The following is a 22,199-nucleotide window of genomic DNA, read 5'->3' as shown; positions in this document are numbered from 1 at the left end:
CTCCACCTCCCTCAGACCACTCAGCCTGGACCAGTGTTATCCTGGGTTTCGTCCCACAGAGGCCTTGCAGAGCAGCTGAGGGGTAAAGACGGGCATGCTGAGGCCTGGGTTCACCCCTGAATCCAGCCACGCTTAACCCAAAGGACTGTCACTGGGGCTTTCCTGCTCCCGCTTGTCCTCTGTCCTCTTGCTGGAGCTTCTGCTGAGTGAGTGGCAAGGAGAGGAAACATTGTGACGATCCTACAGGCAATGGACATAGGATCTTCAGACATCCTGAGTGCCGGGTCACAGTAGGGGCCTGGGCAGAGTCCCGGGGGACAGACTATGGGGAGTCGGGGAGCACTTGCTGATACAGAGGCTTTGCCTGCCCCCGGGCGCCCTGTACACACAGGCTTGCACCAGCCAGGGCTCTGCCTGCTGTGTGGCCACCCCAGGTCACGTAGACCCACGGGGCTCCTGAACCAAAATCCATGCCCTGTGAGGAATGGTCACCTTGCAAAGCACACGACTGCAGCTTGGACTGCTGCCTGATTTGTCAAGGGGCTCAGGCCCCCAGCTGGCCCCTGTCTGGTGCCCCCCCCTCTTCCGGGCCCCAGCCCTCCTGCAGGTGCCTCCCTTCTCTGGCGGGGCTTTTATGGCCAGCTCCGCAGGCCCGCCTGCACAGGCCGCCAGCATCCTCCATTCCTCCGGCCGGCCTGGTTTATGGGCTCAGTAATGAGCCAGAGGTTCAAACGGCCCCTGGTGGGAGCAGCTGGGCTGGGGCTCCAGCCTGGGGAATGGCCCCCCAGGTCCCAGGCGCTCATTACGCTCCCGGTCTGGGCCCTTTTACTAGCTGTTTATTTGCAGGGTGGGTGCCTGACGCGCAGGCAGGCCCCAGTGGGTGTGCTGGGCTCCAGGTGGGGAGCCAGGCCGGGGCAACCAGCGGTGGTTCAAAGCAGCCGGATGAAAGGAGACCTTGTGCTTTACGACAGTCTCGTCTGGTTAATGGGGTCCCCGGAGGGCCTGCCTGCCAGAGGCCCCGAACCCCTCGGCAGAGGGCTGGCTCTGCAGCAGAACTGGGGAGCCCAGAGGCTGTGCGGTACCTCCACACCGTCCCACCCCCAGACTCAGTCCTTCGGCCCAGGCCAGCTCATTGGTGCCTTGATATGGGCACAGCTCCACCTGCCTCCTGGGCCCCTTCCCCCACAAAGGGACCAGCTAGCTCTTCCTGGGTCAAGCCAGTTCCTCCCTCACTCTCCTGGTTGACTTCAGAGCCCCCTGGAGTCTGTTTCTCAACCTCCTCTTCTGACCTCCTCCACCCCTACCTCCAGCTACCCTCTCTTGGAGTATGGTACCCCCCAGAATTCCATTCCTCTTGCTACCCTGGGGGCCTCTCCTGGACTCCCTGACCCCTCTTCCTTCTCTCTACCCCAGCAGCCCTGGTGGCCTTCTCATTCTTCCAGGACTAGCCCAAACCTATGGGTTGTGCCATGGTGGGTCAGCCCAATTCTCTCCTTCCTCGCCAGTGCCTGTAATACCGAGATGAAACTCCATCATTGCCAGAATGGAGCCACCTCAGGTTCGTAACCAGCAACTCCAGCTGGGCCCTCAGAACTTCCAGGTAACTATCTCAGCATCACAATGAGCTCTCTCTCCATCTCCATCTCCCTCTCCCTTGTCTCTCCCTCTCTCCCTCTCTCTCTCTCTGCTCTCTCCCTCTCTCAGCACAATGGCTACTTCAAGCCTTTTTCATCTGTCTCAAGTCACCTGCCTCAGTGCCAGGAGATTATCTCTCCTCCTACTTTGTAGCAAAAATAGAACCTCTGCTTCCTGTGACTCCTTGCCCATATCTCCACCTGTCACAATGAAGCGGGTGGTCCCACCTCCCATTTAAACAGGCCACTCTGCATCTCTCAGCCTCAGTTTCCCATCCACACCTGGCCCCTTGTATGCCATGCTGAGCACTGGAGATGGCATGCAGGATGCCTGAGCCCTCCCTTCCCCTTTCCTGGCCCCCACTCTCCCTCTGCCCACAGCAAAGAGAGGCAGCGTGTGTTTGATTTGGAGCTCTTCCCCAACAAATGCAGCATTTGCTTTGTTATGGAAACAACCTGTGCTAGACAAACACACTGAGCAAAGGCAAACGAGATTAAACCTACAAACAGGCTAGGCTTTCCTTGACGGCACAGAACCCAAGGCTGTTGCTAAATTCTGCCTGCTGGCAGGCACTATGCAGCAATCCCTGGGTGAAAGCATTCATTTAACCTTGTTTAACCCCCTTTGCTTTTCTGCGATGGTTTCAGAATGTTCCGTGGACCGTTTTGGTTTCTCTAAAATGCAGATGATCCCGTGTGTCAGGCTGGGAAGGGGTCATGCGGAAAGGATGAAGTGAACAGAGCTAAAAAGACCTAAGCAGCACGTAAGAAGTACATTCTGTATTTCCCTCCTTTAAGTCACTCAAGCATTCAGGAAAGAAATTGGCATCACAGAAGCTTTGTGGCTTGAAGCCTTAAGCCACCTCAGGAAGGAAATCGGACCAGTGGAACCTCAACACCAGAGCGGCATTCATTTAGTTGAATAGAGAACACCTCAAGATGGATTGGTTCTAGGTGGGATGCAGGTGATCAGAAGCCCCAACAGGGGTGCCCCCTGCCTCCACTCAGCCCGTGCTCTGTGGACACTCCCCAAGGGCAAGTGCAGTGCCACCAGAAAAGAGGCTGTGTGCCTCGGGATCTGCCTACTTTAGGAAAAGTGAATTTGTTGCCCAGATAAGACCTAAATGGAGAGGTGCTGAGGCACAGAACTTGAGGTCCCAGAACCCACCTCTGCCCTCTGGCTGATGCACCAGGTCCGCCAGGTGCCTTCAGCCTGCAGTGAGGTCAGGGAGGAGGGCAACGGCTTCTGGCCTAGAAGACCACAGCTGCTCCCAGTAACTTTCCAGCTTGGACAGTGATCACAAGCACCAGACACAGAAAGGTGGGGGACAAGGCAGCAGGAGGGACTTATGTAAGCAATCCCCAGTCCTATGGAGAACCCAATCCAAAGGCAAAGCCCTGGACTAGCACCACGGCGGATGGGAACGATGCTCACCTTCTTAGAGACAGTGCAGACTTGCTCAGCTGGCAGGTAGTCAAAGGGGAAAATGAACCTCCAGTTAAAGTTGCCTTCACCTCCCAGGGAGCGATAATGCACATCTGTCTTTTGCTTGTGTTCTTCAAAGCCAACCATCCAACTAGACAATGTTTTAGAGAACATTTCTAATTAAGGCTTCCACCACACTCTGCATCCTCAACTTAGGCAGTTAAGAAGGTAAATGAACTTGGTAAAGGATAAAGCAAAAATAATTCCCAAGAAATCTCCAAGAAGTACCAAATGTGCCATAAATTTTAAAGCCTTCCAACTTCTCTCTTGAGGGACATCCTCAAACTTTGTACGTTCAACACAGAGATTTTTGCAAAAGAAGAAATATGGTAGGAAAACAACTCTGCAAGGGCAGAGACCACTCTCTTTCCACCACCCCAGAGGGAGCAGGGCAGCACCATGGGGCCAGGGACAGGCAGGAAGGGGCATGACTCCCCACCCTTTCACGTAAATATCGCTCATCTTCTCCCCCGTGATGCTGAGGTCGTCCAGGATCACGTCCTTTGTGTTCCAGATAATACAGCGCAGGAAAAACCTGTGGAGAAGAATGGCTCAAGTCCACACGGGGTTCCCACCAAAGGGTGTGCAGTCCTTGACTGAGAAGCCAAGAAGCCAGCTCACCCAACAAGACCCCGATGCTTGCCTCCACCTGGGCACTTGGCCAAACACACACAAGAGCGGTACCCCGTGGCCCAAGTGGCCCCCCACCCGACCTAAGAGTGACCTCCAGGTCCCACCCACAGCTGGCTGCAACCATTCTGCCACTCTGCTCAGCTCCAAGCCGATGGCTGGGGTAAGTCACCTTCTGGCTCTCCGTGGGGTGATGTTGAAGGGAGGTCCAGGCCTCCCCAGGGCCTTTGGAAATAGGTCGATCCACATCTGCAGCTTCCCCTACGGAGACATAACTCTGTTCTCTCCCCACCTTTTTCACTCCACCAAACCTACCAACCACCTGCTCTGTGCCAGATAGGCAGGGCACAGAACAGAGAACATCCAGGCCCTGCCACGGAGAGGCTCACCAGCACCCCGAAGAGGAGGTGCCCTACATGGGACTACAAGGCCGACTGCAGCAGTGAGCCCCCTGCCGCACAGGCTGATGACGTGGACCTGTGCCTTAGGGATCGGGGGTCAGGGCAGGCTTCTCGGAGACGATGATGTTTGAGTTGAGTCTCAGCATGCCAGATGGAAAAGGGGTGAGGGGCATTTCCAGCTGAGAGAATGACACACACCAAGTCATGGAGGGTCAGAGATCACAGTTTAGTCAGAGGGGGTCCAGAGGATTTCCGCTACAGGAAACCACGCTACCTGCCACCCCTCGGCTCCTTTCCTCTCTGCAAGCTGGGTATTACTTCTGTCCCCATCTCATAGAGAAAGAGAAGGATTGAAGTAACTTCTCCAGGGTACATAGCTAGAGAATGAAAGCTCACATTTCAACACCTGCTGTGCCATTCTGGGGTGTCGGCAGCCCCATACCAAGGAAGAGAGCTCAGTTCCAAACAGCAGAGATGATGTCCCCTGCATGTCTACGAAGGCACCTTCATTGCTACCTTGGCTTGTCTCTGCCCGTAATCTTTTCTCTCCTCCTCCTCCTCCAAAACCTAGCCCCGACTTCACTTCCTCCAGGAAGGCTCCCAGTCTCAGCCCTGGGCCTGCTGCCCCTCTGCTCACCCTCCCTCTGCACGGAGGATGCCCTTGGCCCTCCTGGTGACTGCTCTCAGTGACAGCTCTGCCATTCTGTCATAGGGTGCCAGTATCCCTGTCTGAATTCCCCACTGCAGCCCAACCCAAGGCCAGCCACCTGGATGTCACTGACCAATGGTAGGGGAGCGCATCCTGGGGCCAGGCTGAAACAGCGAGGCTTTTGAATGCCTCATGGGAAGTCAGAGGTCTATCCATGGGGATAGAGGAGGTGACTCGGGTTCTTCCCCAGGTCCTGAGGGCTGTAAATATCTGGACACAGGCGGGGGGCAGGTCTAAGAGCTCCCCTTATGGGCTAACAGCGGTCACCACCCAGACTGTGGAAAAACATGTCAAGGAGGAACTGGCCAAATCTTGAGCTCCCCGCTGGTGCCTCTGGCATATCCATGCTGTCCTTGGGGCAGGGCTGGCTGGGGGGCAAGGCTCAGGGGCCCAAGGTTCACTGTCCTACCTGCTCAATGTCTGGCTGCAGGGGGCTGTAGAGGGGCCGGGACTCCACATGCTCAGGGACCAGGCCCTGCTGCTGGAGGACACACAAGGCCAGACGCTCTTCCACGGGGCCCAGGTGTGGGTTCGGGACCTTGCCAGCCTCTGCTCCAGAGAGAAGACAAAAAAGTTGCCGGAGCTGAGCGAGCAAGGGATGGTGGGGCTGCCTGGAGGCCTCGGGAAGCCCCTGACCATCCCCCTCCCCCTCACCTCCAGCCAAGACATACTTCTGATCCACAGGTCTCACTCTCTGTAAGGGAAGCCTTGCTGTCCACTGGCTCCAGGCTTAAAATCCAGATTCCTCATTGCCATCATTTCTACCAAGCTTCTTTTGTAAAGCTCTTCTTCTTTTCCACCAATACAAACCCTCCCTGCCCACCAAAGCTCACCCCTTCCGGGAAGCCGTCCCCGACTGCTCCAAATTCTGAGCCTCAGCAACCTATACTCCCAGATTGGGCATCTAAGTGCTTTTAGTACTACCATTCTCTAGTTCACACAATCTGTTCTATTACCAGCAGTAGCTAAAATAATTGCAGTAATAGTGAACTGGAACAGGAATCAGGCACTGTTGTTCATAGATATTAAGGTCTATCCTTACGATAACCCTATAAGGTAAATGCTATTAGGCCCATTTTACAGATGACAGAAATGAAACACAGAGCAGTTACACAGCTGGTCAGCAGGACAGCTGAGATGACACCCTCATTTAGGAAGGTGCATGACTGGATGTGAACACCCTTCCCTATCCCCTCGTGCTTCCCAGGTACAGCTCCTCCCTGCCAGGCAGTGGGTTGAGCGCTGGTGCTGTGGATGAGATGAGGACACAGGGGTGGTTCTGACCCAAACAAGCCTGGCCAATCAGCCAGCAACATGAACTTGGAGCCCCCATGACAGAAGTTTTGACTGGAGGTAGGTGGATCCACATTTGTCCAAACACACATGTACACACACAGGTGTGTGCACCATGGTGTGCCCATGTTCACCAGCACAGATTCTCATGCACACACCACACACACACACACACACACACACACACACACACACCTACCAAGCCTACTCTGCCCACTTCAATAGATGCCACAAAGGAAGCGGCACAGCACTGCAGAAGGAACACTGGGCCAGGAATCCGGTTCTGCCCCTAACCGTCTGGGTGACTTTGGGCAGGTCGTTAACCATTCTTGGGCTCAGTGGCCTCATCTGCAAAAATAGGCAGATGTCCGACCACACCATCAAGAGCTTTCTGGCTTTCCTTTCTTATGAATTTATGACCATGAGCCCTGGTCCCTGTGCTAAAGCTGCTCACAGACTAGCAGAAGGAAATGAGACCACCCCGAAAACAGATGCACATTCTATGGGAAAGGAGAATGGGGGTTGGGTTAAGGGCTAATGGAGAGGAGCTGGCTCAGCCCCGACCTAAAAGAGTCAGAAAAACAGAACGAGAAGGAGGAGGGGGTTGGGGATGAAGGAATCAAAGCCGCCTTTCCCCTTTTATAACCTCAGCACCAGCTCTGACATCAAATGTCCCTGAAACCAGCAGGAAGTGAGGGGCCCCCTGGGCCTGTAAACACCTCCGGGGAGTCTGAGCTGCTCCTGGTGGGCAGCGTAGGCCTGTGGACATCCCAGACACACAGGGAGCATGTGGTGGAGTTCTCAGGTGTGAGCACCGGGCAGATCCAGGGGCGAGGGTGGAGGCTTCAGGCTCTCTGGCCGCCCTTTGCCTGCTATGAGTGTTGGGGATGGAAGGAGGGATGGGTGGGGCGGGGCTCGGAAGATACCACGAAGGCCAAGCTGGCAACGTAGTACAATTCACGTAGAAAACCGTTTCGCAGAAGTAGTCTGCACCCCAAACTCCAATTACAGTCTGAGCAGCCAAAGCCAGAAGCAAACGAATCCTAACCACGACCTGGCCCCTGGCCCCGCCCTGATCCCTGACGTAGAGGAAGAGCCCACCGTGGTTCTGGGGTCACGTGGCAGCTCACCTATTTCCTCAATGGCGTATTCTTTATCCTCAAACACCACGCGGTCTGTGTGGTACACAGGAGCCTTGACTCTGCGCTGCTGGCAGAAGAGGTGGAGGAGCTGGGAGGGGCGGAGCTGGTCCCTCCACTGGTTGGGTCCAGAGCTGAGGCCCAAACACAAGGCAAAGAAGAGACACTCCAGGGCACCGCCGAGGGCAGAGTGATGTGCACTGCCCTGTGTACCACATGCACAGCATCACCCACCCTTCACTTTGACATGGGCGCCCTCACTCGCTGTGTCTGGGGCGCCCACTTTACACACAGAGAAACCGAGGTCCAGAGACGACAGGACTTGCTTAAATACTTACTGAGTTGGGGGCGGGGGGTGGCGCGTGGGTGGCTCAGTCGGGTAAGCATCCAACTCTTGGTTTCAGCTCAAGGCATGATTTCACGGTTTTGGGGTTTGAGCCCCATGTCAGGCTCCACACTGACAGCACAGAGCCTGCTTGGGATTCTCTCTCTTTCTCTCTCTCTCTCTCTCTCTCTCTCTCTCTGCCCTTCCCCTTCTCTCTCTCAAAATAATTAAATAAACTTTAAAAAATAAATACTGAGTTGGAATCTAAATGTTTCTCATTTCCAGATTTAGAGAATCAGACCCCAACGAGACCCAAATTGGCAAGAAGTGGACAGGGGCTGTCCATACATGAGTTCACCTGACATTAACCCCCTCAGGCTCAACTGGCACCCATGTGTCCCACTGTCTGTCTCCCTTCACCTTTCTCTTCTTCTTCTTTTTTTTTTTTTTTTTAGTTTTTTTCATGTTTATTTTTGAGAGAGACACAACATGAGTGGGGAAGAGAAGGGGCAGAGAGAGAGGGAGAAACAGAATTCAAAGCAGGCTCCAGGCTCTGAGCTTTCAGCACACAGCCTGATGCAGGGCTTGAACCCATGAACTGTGAGATCACAACCTGAGCCAAAACCAGACGTTTAACCGACTAAGCCACCCATGTGCCCCTGCCTTTCCCTTCTTGATTCTTCCCTCTACAAGGCTCGGTAGTGTCTTAAGGAGAAGTGGATTACAACAATATGATGAAGAGCCAGGTTCTTAGAGTCAGACAAACAGGTTCAAATCCTAACCCCACCATTTGCAAGCCATAATATTTCTGGGCCTCAGTTTCCTTATCTGTACAATAGAGATAAGACCCTAATTGGATTAAGCAAGAGAACGCCTATAAAGTGCTAAGCACAGGGCTGGCACACAGTAAGTGCTCCACATTTGAGGGGCAGGACTGTTGGCAGAGAAGCAACCAGCCCCCGTACACCTACACACAGTAGGTCTGTGGGAGTCCACAGCGAGCTCCAAACTTGGACAGCAGCCTATTCTCCAGGTCGATGACTGTCTCCCCAATCTTTTCATCTTTGGAGAGGAGGTCATAGTCATAGAGAGTGATCTTCAGGTCCTTCTCCAGAGGCAGAGTGCAGGTCAGCTCGAACATCCTGCAGGGAGCCCAGGACAGATGTCAGAATGCTGTAAGCTCCCTGATATTGTTGGACACAGCGGGTACTCAAGGGAGGGAGAGCAGGACAAGAGCAGGGGCTTGAAAGCCTTCCTTGGCCCCTTCCTCCCCTCCCAAGAGTGGTCCTGGGGTCCACCCTCTTGGGCCTCCTATATATCTTAAATTATTACCCCCAATGCTCTACTGATGCTGGGCTTTTCAGGGAGAGAGACAGAGAGAGAGAGAGAGAGAGAGAGTGTGTGTGTGTGTGTGTGTGTGTGTGTATGCACATGCACACGTGTATCAGATGCTCCCAAATCATCTGGGCTGAGCATATGGTATGTACCTGCCTGATAAACCACAAAATGAACCAATGAATTGGAACAGAAAGTTAAAACTGAAGCTTCTACCAGGACAACCAGAAGCAAGAGCTGTGAAAGTGCCAGTGCTCTGGAATTTACCAAGGGGATGGCCCAGAATCCACTTTGGGGACACTTAGGGCTTTACACCTGCTTGCAGGGTGGGAAGAAGGAGGATCTGTAAAGAGACTTCTTGGGAGAGAGTTCCTGCTGTGCTCTGAGATCCCCATCCCCCACCCTGGTCAAATGTAGATGTAAAGCCCCTTTCCCCCTGAAATAGTTCCCTGCAGGCGGGAGGCAGAAGCCTGGCACCCGACTCCCACTCAAGGAAGAAAAGCAGCTGGCAGCTGAGAGGAGGAGGAGAGAGAGGCTATACACTGGTCCCATCCTGGCTGGGCCACCATGATGCCCAAACGGAGCCACCCTGAATCCTACCCCACGGGACCTGGAGCTCCAGCAGTGAGACTCCAGGCCCATCTGAAAAGGGCCACCAGTAAAAGGACATAGCATCTGCCACATCGTGGGAGCTTCAGTGGGTGGGCTCAGAGGAGACTTCTGGAAAGCACTCACAAGAAAATAAATCAGCTTTAACATCTGCCACCCAGAGAGTGCCCAGAAAACAGGGGCAGTGAGCACATGGGGCTCTCCTCTCGCAGAGGCTCCCCTAGTCCTGTCCCTGCACGAACCAGAACCTCGGCAGCTAGTCTGGGATTGGCAGGAGACGTTAGACAGGACAGGGCGAGAGGCAAAGCCCCCTCCTTCCCTTCACACACACACCTACATGCTGCATGCATCTGTACCCAAAGTAGTACAGCTATACCCAGCTGGGAGAGGGGACAACTACCCTAGAGCCAGTCAGGTTCCTGATGGCACACGGAGGGACATTCTGGTTACCACCTTGACACTGTGGGTTTAGGACAAAGCGACTGTGAACAAGTAAGCAGAAAAGTCACCTGCCTGCCCCGTTTCCGCTCAGGAAATGAGGAAGGTAACCCCATGAATAAATGTTTACAGGATATTGGCAGACAAAAACAAAGTTGTGTTTTCATTCAATTCCATGAGTTGTGCTTGTTCACCACGTGAGTTATACAAAGAGTTTCTGCACTCACTCTCCCACCTCGCCCTGGGCCCTGACACTCACCCCCGCCCCACTTGTGGAACCAGCCACATCTTCTGCCTGGTCACCATTAGCCTGTGGTTCACGCAGGCCACTGGACCTCACCAAATAGAGCTCCTCCCACCTCCTTCCCTGTAGCCCCTCCCTCCCAGTCCAGCTTGCTGCTGGCTCATGACTGGCAGGACCGATTCACCTTCAAAACCAGCAATTCTCCAGGCTGACTAGGCCCTCGCTGCAGAGCTCAGTGACCATAGCTAAATCTATAGATACGGGTTTATGAATTCAATGCGTCATTTGACAACATCAAAACAACACATCTTCTCCTACCGATGCCAGAGAACTAGCCACCAACTTCCCTCTGTAACTCTTTCTCCAGCCTAAACAAGCTCCCATCCAAACAGCAAGAAATTCAGGATGCCTAGGAGCTACTCCCATGCAGTGGGCGCGCATCCTTCCTTTCCCTGTTCTTAGATTTCAGGAAGCATTTTACTACCTTGCTCTATCTATCCGCTAGAGACGAACATGCAACAAAGAAGAGAACAATTAGTAAATGCAACATGGGATCCTGGATTAGATCCTAGAACAATAAAAAGACATTATGGGAAAACTGGCCAAATCTTAATGAAGTCTAGAGTTTAGTAAACAGGAATGCACCACTATCGATTTGTTTTAAAGTTTTGACAAATAAGGCAGGGTTAGGTTAAGATGTTAATGGTGAGGGAAATTGAGTATAAAGGGTATGCAAAAATTGTACTATCTTTGCAACTTTTCTGTAAATCTAAACTTACTCGAAAGTAAAAACTAATCTAAGAAAAAGAATAATTAGCCAGTGCGCTCTGAGTTTCCATTCAGATTTCTGATCTTTGAGGTAACTGTTTATGTGGTCAACTAGGAGCTTCTGCCAGGACTCATGTCTTCAGCACATAGTGAAAAGCTAGCTGAGGTTACATCCCTGTAGACACACAAGATCATCAGAGCACAGCTTTGCTGCGGGACCTGGGGACTTCCCAGAGGCGGCCACATCTCCACGCTGAGGTGGAGGGGGGAGGCGGGGAGGGGGAAGGCGGGAAGGGGGGCAGGGAGAAGGGGTGGCGGGGCAGGGGGGTGGCGTTATCCAGATTGGTACCTCCACCCCAGCACCCAAGCTGCCCCCAACTTACTTTCCAAACACAGGCTCCAGAGTACAAGGAATGTAGTTATCCTGGTCACTCACTGATTTCTTCCCTATGGAGATCTTGATGTAAGGATCACACTGAAGGAAGAGACAGAAAGACTTCAGTGAATTCACTTTCCCAGCACATCTCTAAGGCTTCTTCAGTCCTCTGCCTCCCGATGGGGTTAGGAGGCCAGCCATCAAGAAGCTGCCATCCTGCCATCATGCCAGGCCAAGGACCCCGTCCTGCGCACCGCCACACCGGTTGGCCCTGACATGGACTTCTAGTCACGGACCGGCAGTGGCAATGGGGTACCTGAGTCCTCCACACTCCCAAACCACTGCCCCATTGGGAGACGGTGGGTGAGGGCAAGGCTCATATCCTCAGAAACACAACGGCTGGTATTACACATGTGACTGAGCTAGCTAGGGTCCTCTCTGTGACCTCTGCTTCAACAGATCGAAGGGAAAGAGATGGCCAGACTTTATCAGCCCAGCCCAGCCAGCCTGGCCTTCCCCATGCCTCCTGCAAGCACTAGCTCCCGGGAGCAGCTGCGGCCACAGATTGCCCACGGTCAGAGGGGCATAAAGAAAGCTTGAAGTGTGTGAACTGAACACTGGCCACAGTCACATCTTGGAGGCCGCTGGTGGTGCCTGGGCTGGAGACGGCTCTATTCTGTCTGCGCTTTGACTTCCCAGCAGGGCAAGGGCAGCTGTGACTTCTCACCTTGAAAGGCAGGGCTCCAGGGATAGGACACCAGACCTCCACCCACAGCCTCAAGGACATACGCTAGGCCTGCTCCCATCTAAGGGCATGAGAGAGCACCTCTGAACTCCAATCATCCCTGCCTGGTCCACTTCTTCCCTCTTTCTCTCTTCCCAAGTTTTCTCTACCCCTCCCCCACCACCTCCCCAGAGCTCCAGACTCCTTCCTGACCGCCCTCAGGGCCAGGAGCACAGCGAGGGGATGAGATACTTGCCTCAGACACAACATTTGAGTGAGTGCCAAAAACACTCAGTAATCAAGATAAACACATTTTGATGCAATATTCAAAAAGCTAAAATCAAAGCCAACAGGCCATGATGAACAACATACTAAATTTTAAATAAAGACAGGATCGGTATTACTGATTTTTCCTTTTGCCTCAGGCTCCACCCTGGCTAGGCACTGCACAGTTACTGAGCCCTTTCTCTCCTCCCCATACCCCCACCACCTGAAGCCCCACAGACTCCAATCCCAGCCACACCTTCCACGTGGCCTCCTCCTGTGCCTCAGCCTCGTGCTGAACAGACACTAAGCATTCTTCTAACAAACTCTTGCCGAGTTTTTTGGCCCGTGCTAAAATACTACTTTCTTCTTCCTCCCAGCCTATCAAAACCCCATCGATCCTTAAGAATCCTATTCCTTCCATGAAGCCTTCCTCATTATTCCCAAGTCTTATGCTGCCTGGCCTTTTCGGACCTCCTGGAGCACTTGGCCCTCGACAGAACTGCATCCCGTCACCTCTCAGCGCCGTGTGTGCTCGGCTGGTTTCCACAGCTTACTGTGAACTCCCCAGGACAGAGTTGTTTCAAGATTCCGCAGTCCATTTGTACCCCTGCCTGCCGTTCGGGAAGAGGTGAGAGTCCCAGGAATGTTACCTTCCCATTGGGGTCCTTGGGCTGCAGGCCGAATGCTCGGATGATGTAGATGCGGACCAGGCACTCCTGAGGCCCCTGGGCAGCCAGTTGGTGGAACTGTCTTGGGGGCATGGGAATGGCAGGGTCCTCTGGGAGGGGATAGATTTTGAAGAGGCCCTGAAAAGAATGAGGGGCCAACTCATTCATCATCACTGTCACCAACATAAACACCATCATGACCATTAATTACCCTCATCTCTGTCAGTCATCTCACCAGGGACCACCAAGCCCACCGCCATCCCTAAAGGGATGCATCAACAGTGTCAACAGCATCAACAGCATCACCCTCACTGTGACCACCTCCGTCACCCACACGGTCACCAACATCAACACCGCGGTCATTACTGTAGTTACTACGGTATTGCTGCTCCTGCCCCCTTCACTTACTTCACAGTCTTAGGCCTTCCAGTTTGGGACAAGTCCTCAAGGACTTACCTTGAACTCCCCAATAACAGATGGGTCTTCGGTCTCCTCCTGAGTCTTGCCCCGGTAGAGCTTGAAGGTGTTACAAAAGTCAGACAGGCCCTCGAAGGCTTCCACATTCTCCAGTTGTGTGTCATAGACCTGCCACATGTGGGGACAAGAGGAGGAGACAAAGGAAAGAGAAAAAAAAGGGTCAGCAAAGAAAGAGGAAACATGACAGTATTCAAGTGAAGAAGAATGAGAAGGCATGGAGAAGAAAATGAAGGAAAAAGGCCATTTGCAAATTCAAGAAGCAAAGGCAGGCAGGAGAGGTGAAGGTCAAAGGCCAAGAACAAAGAGGGCAGAGAAGGAAAGCACAAAGGCAGAGGTTAAAGAATGCAAATAGTGGAGAGTAAAGAGAGAGAAAGGTGAGGGACAGAAGTGACAGGAGAAGGGAGGAAGAGGGGAAGGCTCTGTTCAGCATCACTAGGGAACAGTTTTCTGTTTAATCCAATGTTCTAGGTATCTAGGAGTCATCATGTACATAGGGTGGTGTATTTTTTTAAGAGAATAAAATCAAACAAATAAGTGAAAAGCTAACTTGAATGTTATCTGAAGATTGCAACAGAACTCTAGAAAGTTTACAGGTCTGCATTTCAAGCCACAAATGCTCACTGTCCAGGATGCCCGGATGGCAGTGGTACCAGATCTGGCCAACAATGACTTTTGAACACGACTTTAAATTTGTGAACCTGATTTATCGATTTCATTCCCCTTGAATTCCCACTCACTTTTACATGCTAGTGTTTTGGAATTGCTTAGGTTTAAATGAAGCAAGAGTTTCCTATTATAGATGATTAAATGTACCTAACAGTTAATGCTATTAAAAACTTAATATACAGGGGTGCCTGGTTGGCTTAAGCGATTAAGCATCGAACTCTTGATTTCAGCTCAGGTCGTGATCTTGCAGTCATTGAGATCAAGCCCCGTGCAGGACTCCGTGCTGAATGCGGAGCCTGCTTGGGATTCTCGCTCTCCCTTTCTCTCTCTCTGCCCCTCCCCTGCTCGCTCTCAAAATAAATATACAAATATTCAAAACAGAAGACCTTAACATACATGCTAAGTTGGTTATACCTGAAACTGATAGACAAGACACTTCAGGTAAATTCCTTTTTCATATTGCTGAGTATTATTTCTCATTTAGGCCTGGACCGAGTTCTGTTCCTTCCAAGAAATCTTTAATGATGCAAGTGGAGGCGGATTCATTGTTAAAAATTAGCCATATGAGTAAATATAAAGTAAATATTATTATTCCCTTACATTTTGATTCTCAAAAATAACAACCAGTTATTTGGTTAATATTTGACATGTGTCATTTTGAGTGTGCTCTTGACCCATTTGCATAGTTTATTTCTTTCAAAGGACAGTTCTTTAATTTGTCAATTCTACCATATCCTCTGTTCCAGTTCCTTATTTCTGCTTTTATTTTTATTATTTTGTTCTTCCTACTATTCTCAGGGTGTTTTTTTTTTTCTTTCTGTTCTTTGTAACTTGATCAGTTGAAGCTTTCTTTACTTGGCTCCCTCTGTCCTGATAAGGAAAATGCTTAATGCTATGAAATTGCCTCTGCTCACTACTGCCTTGGCATTTATCCATTTGTTTTGATTATTTGAACATTATCATATTCATTTTCTTGGCATGCCATAATGACAGTTTTCTTTTTATTATTTGATCCAAGAGCTAGATGGTTTTTTTTCATTCTTTTGTTTTAATTAAGCTTTTAAGGCTACAAATTTCCTCTGAATGCTGCTTTAGCTATAACCAGCAAGTTCTAATAGGTAGCATTTTATCATCATTTCCTAGATAATCTGCCAGGGTGGGTTTATATTTTCTCTTCTATCAAGAACTGTTAAAACAGAGGTGTGTGTGTGTGTGTGTGTGTGTGTGTGTGTTAATTGTCTAGATAGAAGAGAACTTTTGGGCTTTTGATTTTGTTATTATAAATTCTCATTTGGGGCACCTTGGTGGCTCGTGAGGTGTCCAACTCTTGGTTTTGGCTCAGGTCATGATCTCACGGCTCATGAGTTTGAACCCCACATTGGGCTCTGCACTGACAGCACAGAGCCTGCTTGGGATTCTCTCTGTCTCTCTCTCTTTCTCTCTCTCTCTCTCTCTCTCTCTCTGCCCCTCCCCCACTTGTTCTGTCTCTCCCTCAAAATAAATACATAAACTTAAAAAAAATAAGTTCTCATTTTGTGGCATTATAATCAAAAACATTGTCAGTGGTATGCCACTTTTTGAACTTTATTAAAGTTTTCTTCATGGCCTGTTACGTGGTCAATCTTTGTAACTGTGCCAAAGGCATAGTCTCTATTTTCAGGCTACGGGGTTCAATCAGGTGAACAACTAGGCCAGTTCTCTATATCCTCTTACGTTTGTGCCCCCTTGACCTGACATGAACCAAGAGGAGAGAAAAATAAATCTCTCCCTACCTACTATTTCTTCCTTTGTCTCCTGTAACTTCTGTTTTGTAAATATTGATATTGTGTTATTTAGCACATACGTATTTTCATAGCTGTCACCTCTTGGAATGGCACCATTTAATGTTATTCTTTGTCTCATTCATTTGGGGTACCTGAATCTGCTCTCATCTAATAGTAAAACTGTGACTTCTGCTTTTTTTTCATTTGCATTTGCCAGGCACACATTTTCACAATCTTTTATTTTCAACCTTCATGAATCTCTTGAGATCGGATTTAAATTTTGTAATTAATGAATGATTGATATGATATGCACTGATATGATAGATATGTTTGATCTGGGTTTATATTTATATTTATGTAGTCATATAATATGTTTATGTTACATTTCCCAATTTCATCAATTTTTTAAAAATTTTTGCCTGCATGGTCTAGTGTGTGTGTGTGTGTGTGTGTGTGTGTGTGTGTGTGTGTTTCTGACATCTAGGATGAGCTGCGTTTATATTCTAATATTATTATAGATTTACATATACTAGTAATTCTCTAAGTATTTATGTCTTTAGGGGCAGTATTTATGAGTTCCCTACTATAGCAATAGTAAAATAATGGAATTTTATCTCCCTCCCCCTCCCTCTCCCTCACTCAGATTCAGGCAGTATTGTCTTCCTTAGTATTTACTCTGTACTATTTGCTTATAATTTACTTATGCTCCTGTTATTTTATTTGCCAGTTTTAAATACAATCTGTCAACTCTATTTATTCTACAACATGACAATCCATGTCCTTACTCTGTATGCCATCATCTCTCCTCCTTCTGTGCCTAAGTTTTGTCAGTTTTGTCACTTCCATAACTTCACCATACATATTTATATTCTGTCCTGTTACCCTAATCCTGCCATTTATTTTCAGTATAGGTCAAAGGTAAAATATGATCATAACCCGTCCCTTCGTTCTGGCTTTCCCCATTATCTCCCAACAGAGTTCATTCCCTAGAACTTCCTCAAGATGGGGGCATGAGACCCATATCCCCAGTTTCTGAATATGCCACTTGGGTGTCTGTAGCTGTTGTGCCTGAAGTGCAGCTTGGCTGAATGTAAATCCTGGGCCACCCTTTCTTTCCTTGATGATTTTACACATGGTGTTTTACTGTCATTGAGTATTAAATGTTGTTGTGGAGAAACTGAAGCCACCTTGATTTATTTCCTACTTTAAAATGACTTAATTTAAAGTCATTTAAAGACAGAAAAGAAGAGAAAAAGGTATGACTACCACAAAAATTCTTTATCTCCAAAGTCCAATAACATATACCAGGATACATCTCAGGGTTGACCGATCTGGGTTGATTTTTCCTGACACACAGTGGACCTTAAGAGTATGTATATTCAGGTATTCCTTCACTCCAGTGACATTCTATACACTCTTAAGTGTCTTTTGTTTTAGTTCACTGTTTTGGTTGTCTTTCTCCAAGACTCCAATTATGCAAGTGTTGGATCTCTTTTCCCTGACTTCTATATCTGTTATTTTCTCTTTATTGTTTTATACTTCTGTTTTTTATTTCCATAACCTTTTGCTGACTTCCATCATTTCTGTCCTCTGCCCCTTCCTGTGTGCCTATGCCCCTTCCAAACTGCTGTGTTCTCCTTTCCTGAATCATACCAGTTCACATATCAGGTCTCCTCCTCGCACCATCCCTTGAGTTCTTTCATCTCTGCTTTGGATTCTGACTGTCCTACTTCTGAAAAGTTCACAGCAAAATATTTCATTTCATCTGCTCCCTGGAAAAATTTGCCTGGTGGGTATATATCCTCTTCTCTAAGTTTTGATTTGTATTTTCTCTTTTTCATAGTATTTTTTAATTAATGCCCTGAGAGTTCTTTTATTATTACTCATCATGAAAGGTGTTGGATTTTTCTAGCCTGATTATTTCTTTTGCTCCTCTCAAAGAGGCAGACTGCTTCCCGCAAATATGGCTCATCTGTGTGATTCTTGGGTTGCTCCACCTTCTCTGCTTCTCTGAACCAGACCAGGTCTAAGGAGCATTTATCTTCAGCCTGAACCTTACTCCAAAGTTCCCATATCCATTACTGCGAACAAAGGGGGATAACTTTTATATTCCATAGTGAAATCTCTGCTTCAGGAACTATATTTTTTAACTACTTATTATGAAAGTTTTTAAGGACACACAAAAGTAAAGATAACAGATAATAAGCACCCATGTGCCTATAACCTGTCTTAATTAATTCTCAACATTCTTTTATTGGGAAGGATGGGGCTTTCTGAGACCTGCTACCACTATGACCTTTCATCGTTTTCTCTTCATTTACTGCCTACTGGCTTCTACCCAATCTTGGTTGCCTTTGGACAGCCCTTACATGTATTTTGGAGTCTGCGGGTTTTATTTGTTTCCAACTTTTACTGAAAATGGAGTTTGTGGGTTTGAATGATTTCCAGAAGAAAAGGGGGAAAATGCTGACTTATGCAGCCATGTTCATACTGGAAGTCTCAATAAAATACTTTTTAAATGTCCAAGTGGTTGGTCTTTTTGCTTAAACTTTTGTTATTAACTTCTCATTTTATTGCATTTTAATCTGTCTTGTATGATTTCTGCTTTTGGTAATTTATTGCTAAACTAATATGTGATCAGGTTTTGTAAATATTCTCTGAGCATTAGGAAAAAATGTATTCTCTATTTTTTTTATTATTTTTCATTCCCTATTTTAAGGCTAGTTTTTATGTAGCTTAAAAAATATTTTACCTTGTTATTCAGACCTCTTATTTACTTATTTATTTACTTGTTGCTTCATCTGCCTGGGAGAGAGATGCATTAAAATTCCCACTGCAACTTTAATTTCTCTCATTTCATATATATATTCCTACCATTTTTGCTTTAAATATGTCTAAGCTCTACTGTCCTGTACATAAATGTTTGGGTGTTTTCTCACTAAGATGTGTATTTTTTATTTATATAAAACACCCATTTTGTTTCCTTTGCTTTTTACTTTAAATTCTGTTTCTCTTTTATCTGCACTTACCTTATTTTGTTTGCCATAACATTTATTTTTTAGCCAATCTAAGTTGTACTGTTTTAGACATACCTCCTAAGGACAGTCTAATGAGTTTTGAATTTGATTTAGTCTGAAAGTCCTTATCGCTTAATAGAGGAGTTTAATCCATTTTCATTTATTAGGAAAACAAATATGTTTTATTCTTTTTCTGTTGTGTTTTTCTACGATTTCTGGTTTTTGTGCTTTCTTGTTTGTATCTTTTGTTTTCTATCTTTTGCTACTGAGATTATAGGTTGTATTTTCCCCCATGCTAGTAATTTCTAAAATATGGGTTTTTTTTTTTCCTCTACCCATTGTGTTCTCCATTCTCTCCAGAATGCTATAGGCTATTTTTCAAAAACTCATGGTGGTGGTGGTGGTGGTGGTGGTGGTGGTGGTGGTGGTGGTAGTGGTGGTGGTTTTTTCTATTTACTTATCCTTAAGGGACAAGTTTTCCTTCCAGGTCTGGTTCCAACCATCCTCCCCACCCCACCCGAAACAGGTTGAATGCCTATTGTTTTGGACGGTCCATGTTCACTTGGACACTGTCAGAGATCTCCTCGGAGAGGTCAGGCTGGAGGGCTGGGTGCCAATTCTATGTCCAGCATCTGAGGGAGCAGCAAAGGGGCCAGGGCCATGGGCCACACTGGCAGGAGTCCTCATTCTTGGTTTCTCTCATTTTCTGGCAAGGCCACAGTACCACATGCCAGACCCAATGTGTCGGACCTTCTTCCTGGTACACAAATAGTTCAGTCTCTTTGCCCAACCTCACACACCCAACTGCAAGTCAACGAAGAATTTGCTGCCTCAGGAAGACTATGTCTTCAGAGCCACTGCCACTGCCTGAGGCTTCATCTCTGCACATCCAGGCTTCCTGGCACCATTCACTCAGAGGCCCCCAATCTATCAGAGACAATTCTTGCCACCTTGTGGAATCATCCTCCAGAGTGGCCACCAAAGGGTTTTAGCCAGCAGAACTACCTGGAAGCCCAGACCACCCACCACTCGAACTGGCCTCAAATCCTGTTCATCTGGTCCCCTTCCGGGTGCTCCTCAGGGCACCTCCCTGCATCTAACAGTCCTTGCATACCTTCTCTAAGGAGGCTTGCCAGACAGAGCATAGCAAAATACAGAACACCCACTCAAATTTGAATTTCAAATAAATAACAAATAATTTTGTTAGATAAGTATGTCTCATGTAATATTTGAGGCATAAGACATATTTATCTAACCATTATACAAGATACTTACAATAAATTATTATTCATTATTTTTCTGCAATTCAAGTGTAACTGAGCATCCTGAATTTATTTGGCAACCCTCTCCAGGACCCTCTACGATTCCTTTGGGGTGTAACTTTGAGTCACCTCTGGTTATCTTTTTTTAAAGCAGTCTACTTTTAAAAAGCATAATTGTATTTGTGGAATTTCCTCAAAATACCAGAATTTGGCTGACTCATCCCTGGCTGTTTTTGTTTGGTTGGATTGTTTTGGGGGCTTTTCTTTGCTTTTTTTTTTCACAGAAACGAAGTTTACCATATTTTTATATTTGCTAAGCAATTTCTGTTCCAATTGTAGGGGTGAAGGAATCAGAGCTCCATTCTCAAGCTGACTTTCCTCTTATTTTAATACAATTTTTTTATTATAGAAATGTTCAAATAACTTTAAAAAACAGAATAGTATAACAAATCCCTAAGTATCCATCCTCAAGTTTTAACAATTTTAAATATTTTGCAATTTCAACAATTTTTAATATTTTGAAAATCTACCAGAGGGCCACTCACATCATCTATCTATCTTCCCCTTTCTTTTCCTTTCCTTTCCTTCCTTCCTTTCTTTCTTTTCTTCTTTTTTTTTTTTTTTTTTTTTTTTGTTTTGTAAAACAAATCCCAGGCCAGGCATGATTTCATCCATAAATACTTCAGTATTTTTCAACATTCTTCCAAAAGTACTTTCTTCATTGTTCCAGCCCACACTGACTTCTTGCCCTAAATCAGGGGTGACCTCTCTCACCTCAATTAGCTCATCAGGATTCATTAGCCCTCACGGCACCAAATGAGGAGATCCTTTGGATACATGTGTTCAAAGGAGGGGACACACATGCATATGTATTGTCTTCCTGTGCCCCTCCCCCCCTCCACTGCGTATGCCCAGGGGCTGTTAGACTGAAGAGCACACTGTGTAAAGGCCTCACCTTTAGAGTGTCAAAGCCCTTCTCCAAGTACTGGCCACACTTTTCCCTCTCCCCTGTGGAGGCAAAGAATTTGCTCCACCAGTCGATGAACTCCTCCTCCTGAGTGGGGAGAAAGAAAGAGATCACTTCAGACACAGAACTTGCCAAGCAAGGTCCTTCTGGACCAGACACCTAGCAAGGCTGATGGGCTGGTGTGCACTTCCAAGCTCTCCTGAGGAGTTGAGTTCACGGGAGCAGAGAGCCGCAACTCCCCACCTCTCCGGGGACAGACTGCACAGATCAGACCACAGCACCTGCGTGGCATTGAGAGGCAGAGGCTCCAGCCCTGCTCTGCCCCCCATTATTGTGTAATTCTGTTAAGCTCCCCGGCCTCCCTTCTCCTCTCTGTGATGTGGACGTTATCATCACGGTGCCCCCTCCATTCCAGGGACAGACCGAGGCTGAAATCAGAAGGTACATACAGTAACCCTTCGGAGGAAAATGTCAACAATGTGTCATTTATGAATAAAATGCGGTAGACCCAGGGAAAACTCAGACCTCAAAGAGTCGTCCTGCCTCCCCAACCCCAGAAAAAGAAAAAAGCATCGGAAATCAGAACTTAGCCCTCCCAAGGTCAAATCAAGACAGAGTCCCTAAAGCCAACAAATGCTTACTAAGCACCCATTCATTATTCAAATGGAACACTATCTAAAAGAAAAGAAGTTTGTGACAACCCACTCTCTGCCCTGTCCTTCTCTGCTTACTCATATTTGTAGGAAAAGATGGACAGGTCTGTTGTGGCACACACTGGTCTCCTCACCTGCACATGGTGGGTCTACAGGTCCTCTCAGCTCTGTGTCTAGAATGCTCCTCCAGCCGTGTCCTACCTGTGTGTCCTATCACCCAGGGAGTCAGCAAGCTTCCTGAAGCTGGGATGGTCACTCTTCCTCAGGTCTCCCTCCAAACCCTGCCTGGAGCTGGGCGCTCAGTCTGTGCCCATCAATACCATTAAAACTCACCCAGTTCAGTGGCCA

General features: G+C 48.0%; 1 protein-coding gene across 16 annotated transcripts in view; it reads right to left on the bottom strand.

The window, feature by feature from the left end:
• The window catches only part of DYSF (dysferlin), a 227,109-nt gene that overhangs the window by 12,944 nt on the left and 191,966 nt on the right, over positions 1–22,199 (bottom strand). For all 16 annotated transcript variants that reach the window (XM_030310815.1, XM_030310819.1, XM_030310817.1 and 13 more), the window contains 10 exons: positions 21,187–21,285; positions 13,503–13,631; positions 13,029–13,184; positions 11,395–11,486; positions 8,589–8,759; positions 7,284–7,426; positions 5,270–5,409; positions 3,923–4,011; positions 3,560–3,655; positions 3,070–3,211 (listed from right to left, as the gene is read on the bottom strand). In XM_030310815.1, coding sequence (XP_030166675.1) covers positions 3,070–3,211; positions 3,560–3,655; positions 3,923–4,011; positions 5,270–5,409; positions 7,284–7,426; positions 8,589–8,759; positions 11,395–11,486; positions 13,029–13,184; positions 13,503–13,631; positions 21,187–21,285 — 1,257 coding nt within the window. The remainder of the gene's footprint in view (positions 1–3,069; positions 3,212–3,559; positions 3,656–3,922; positions 4,012–5,269; positions 5,410–7,283; positions 7,427–8,588; positions 8,760–11,394; positions 11,487–13,028; positions 13,185–13,502; positions 13,632–21,186; positions 21,286–22,199) is intronic.

Source organism: Lynx canadensis, chromosome A3 (genome assembly GCF_007474595.2).
Source record: "Lynx canadensis isolate LIC74 chromosome A3, mLynCan4.pri.v2, whole genome shotgun sequence".
Lineage (NCBI taxonomy): Eukaryota > Metazoa > Chordata > Mammalia > Carnivora > Felidae > Lynx > Lynx canadensis.
The sequence above is the reverse complement of the archived record's forward strand: the minus strand, read 5'-3'. Positions and strand labels throughout refer to the sequence as shown.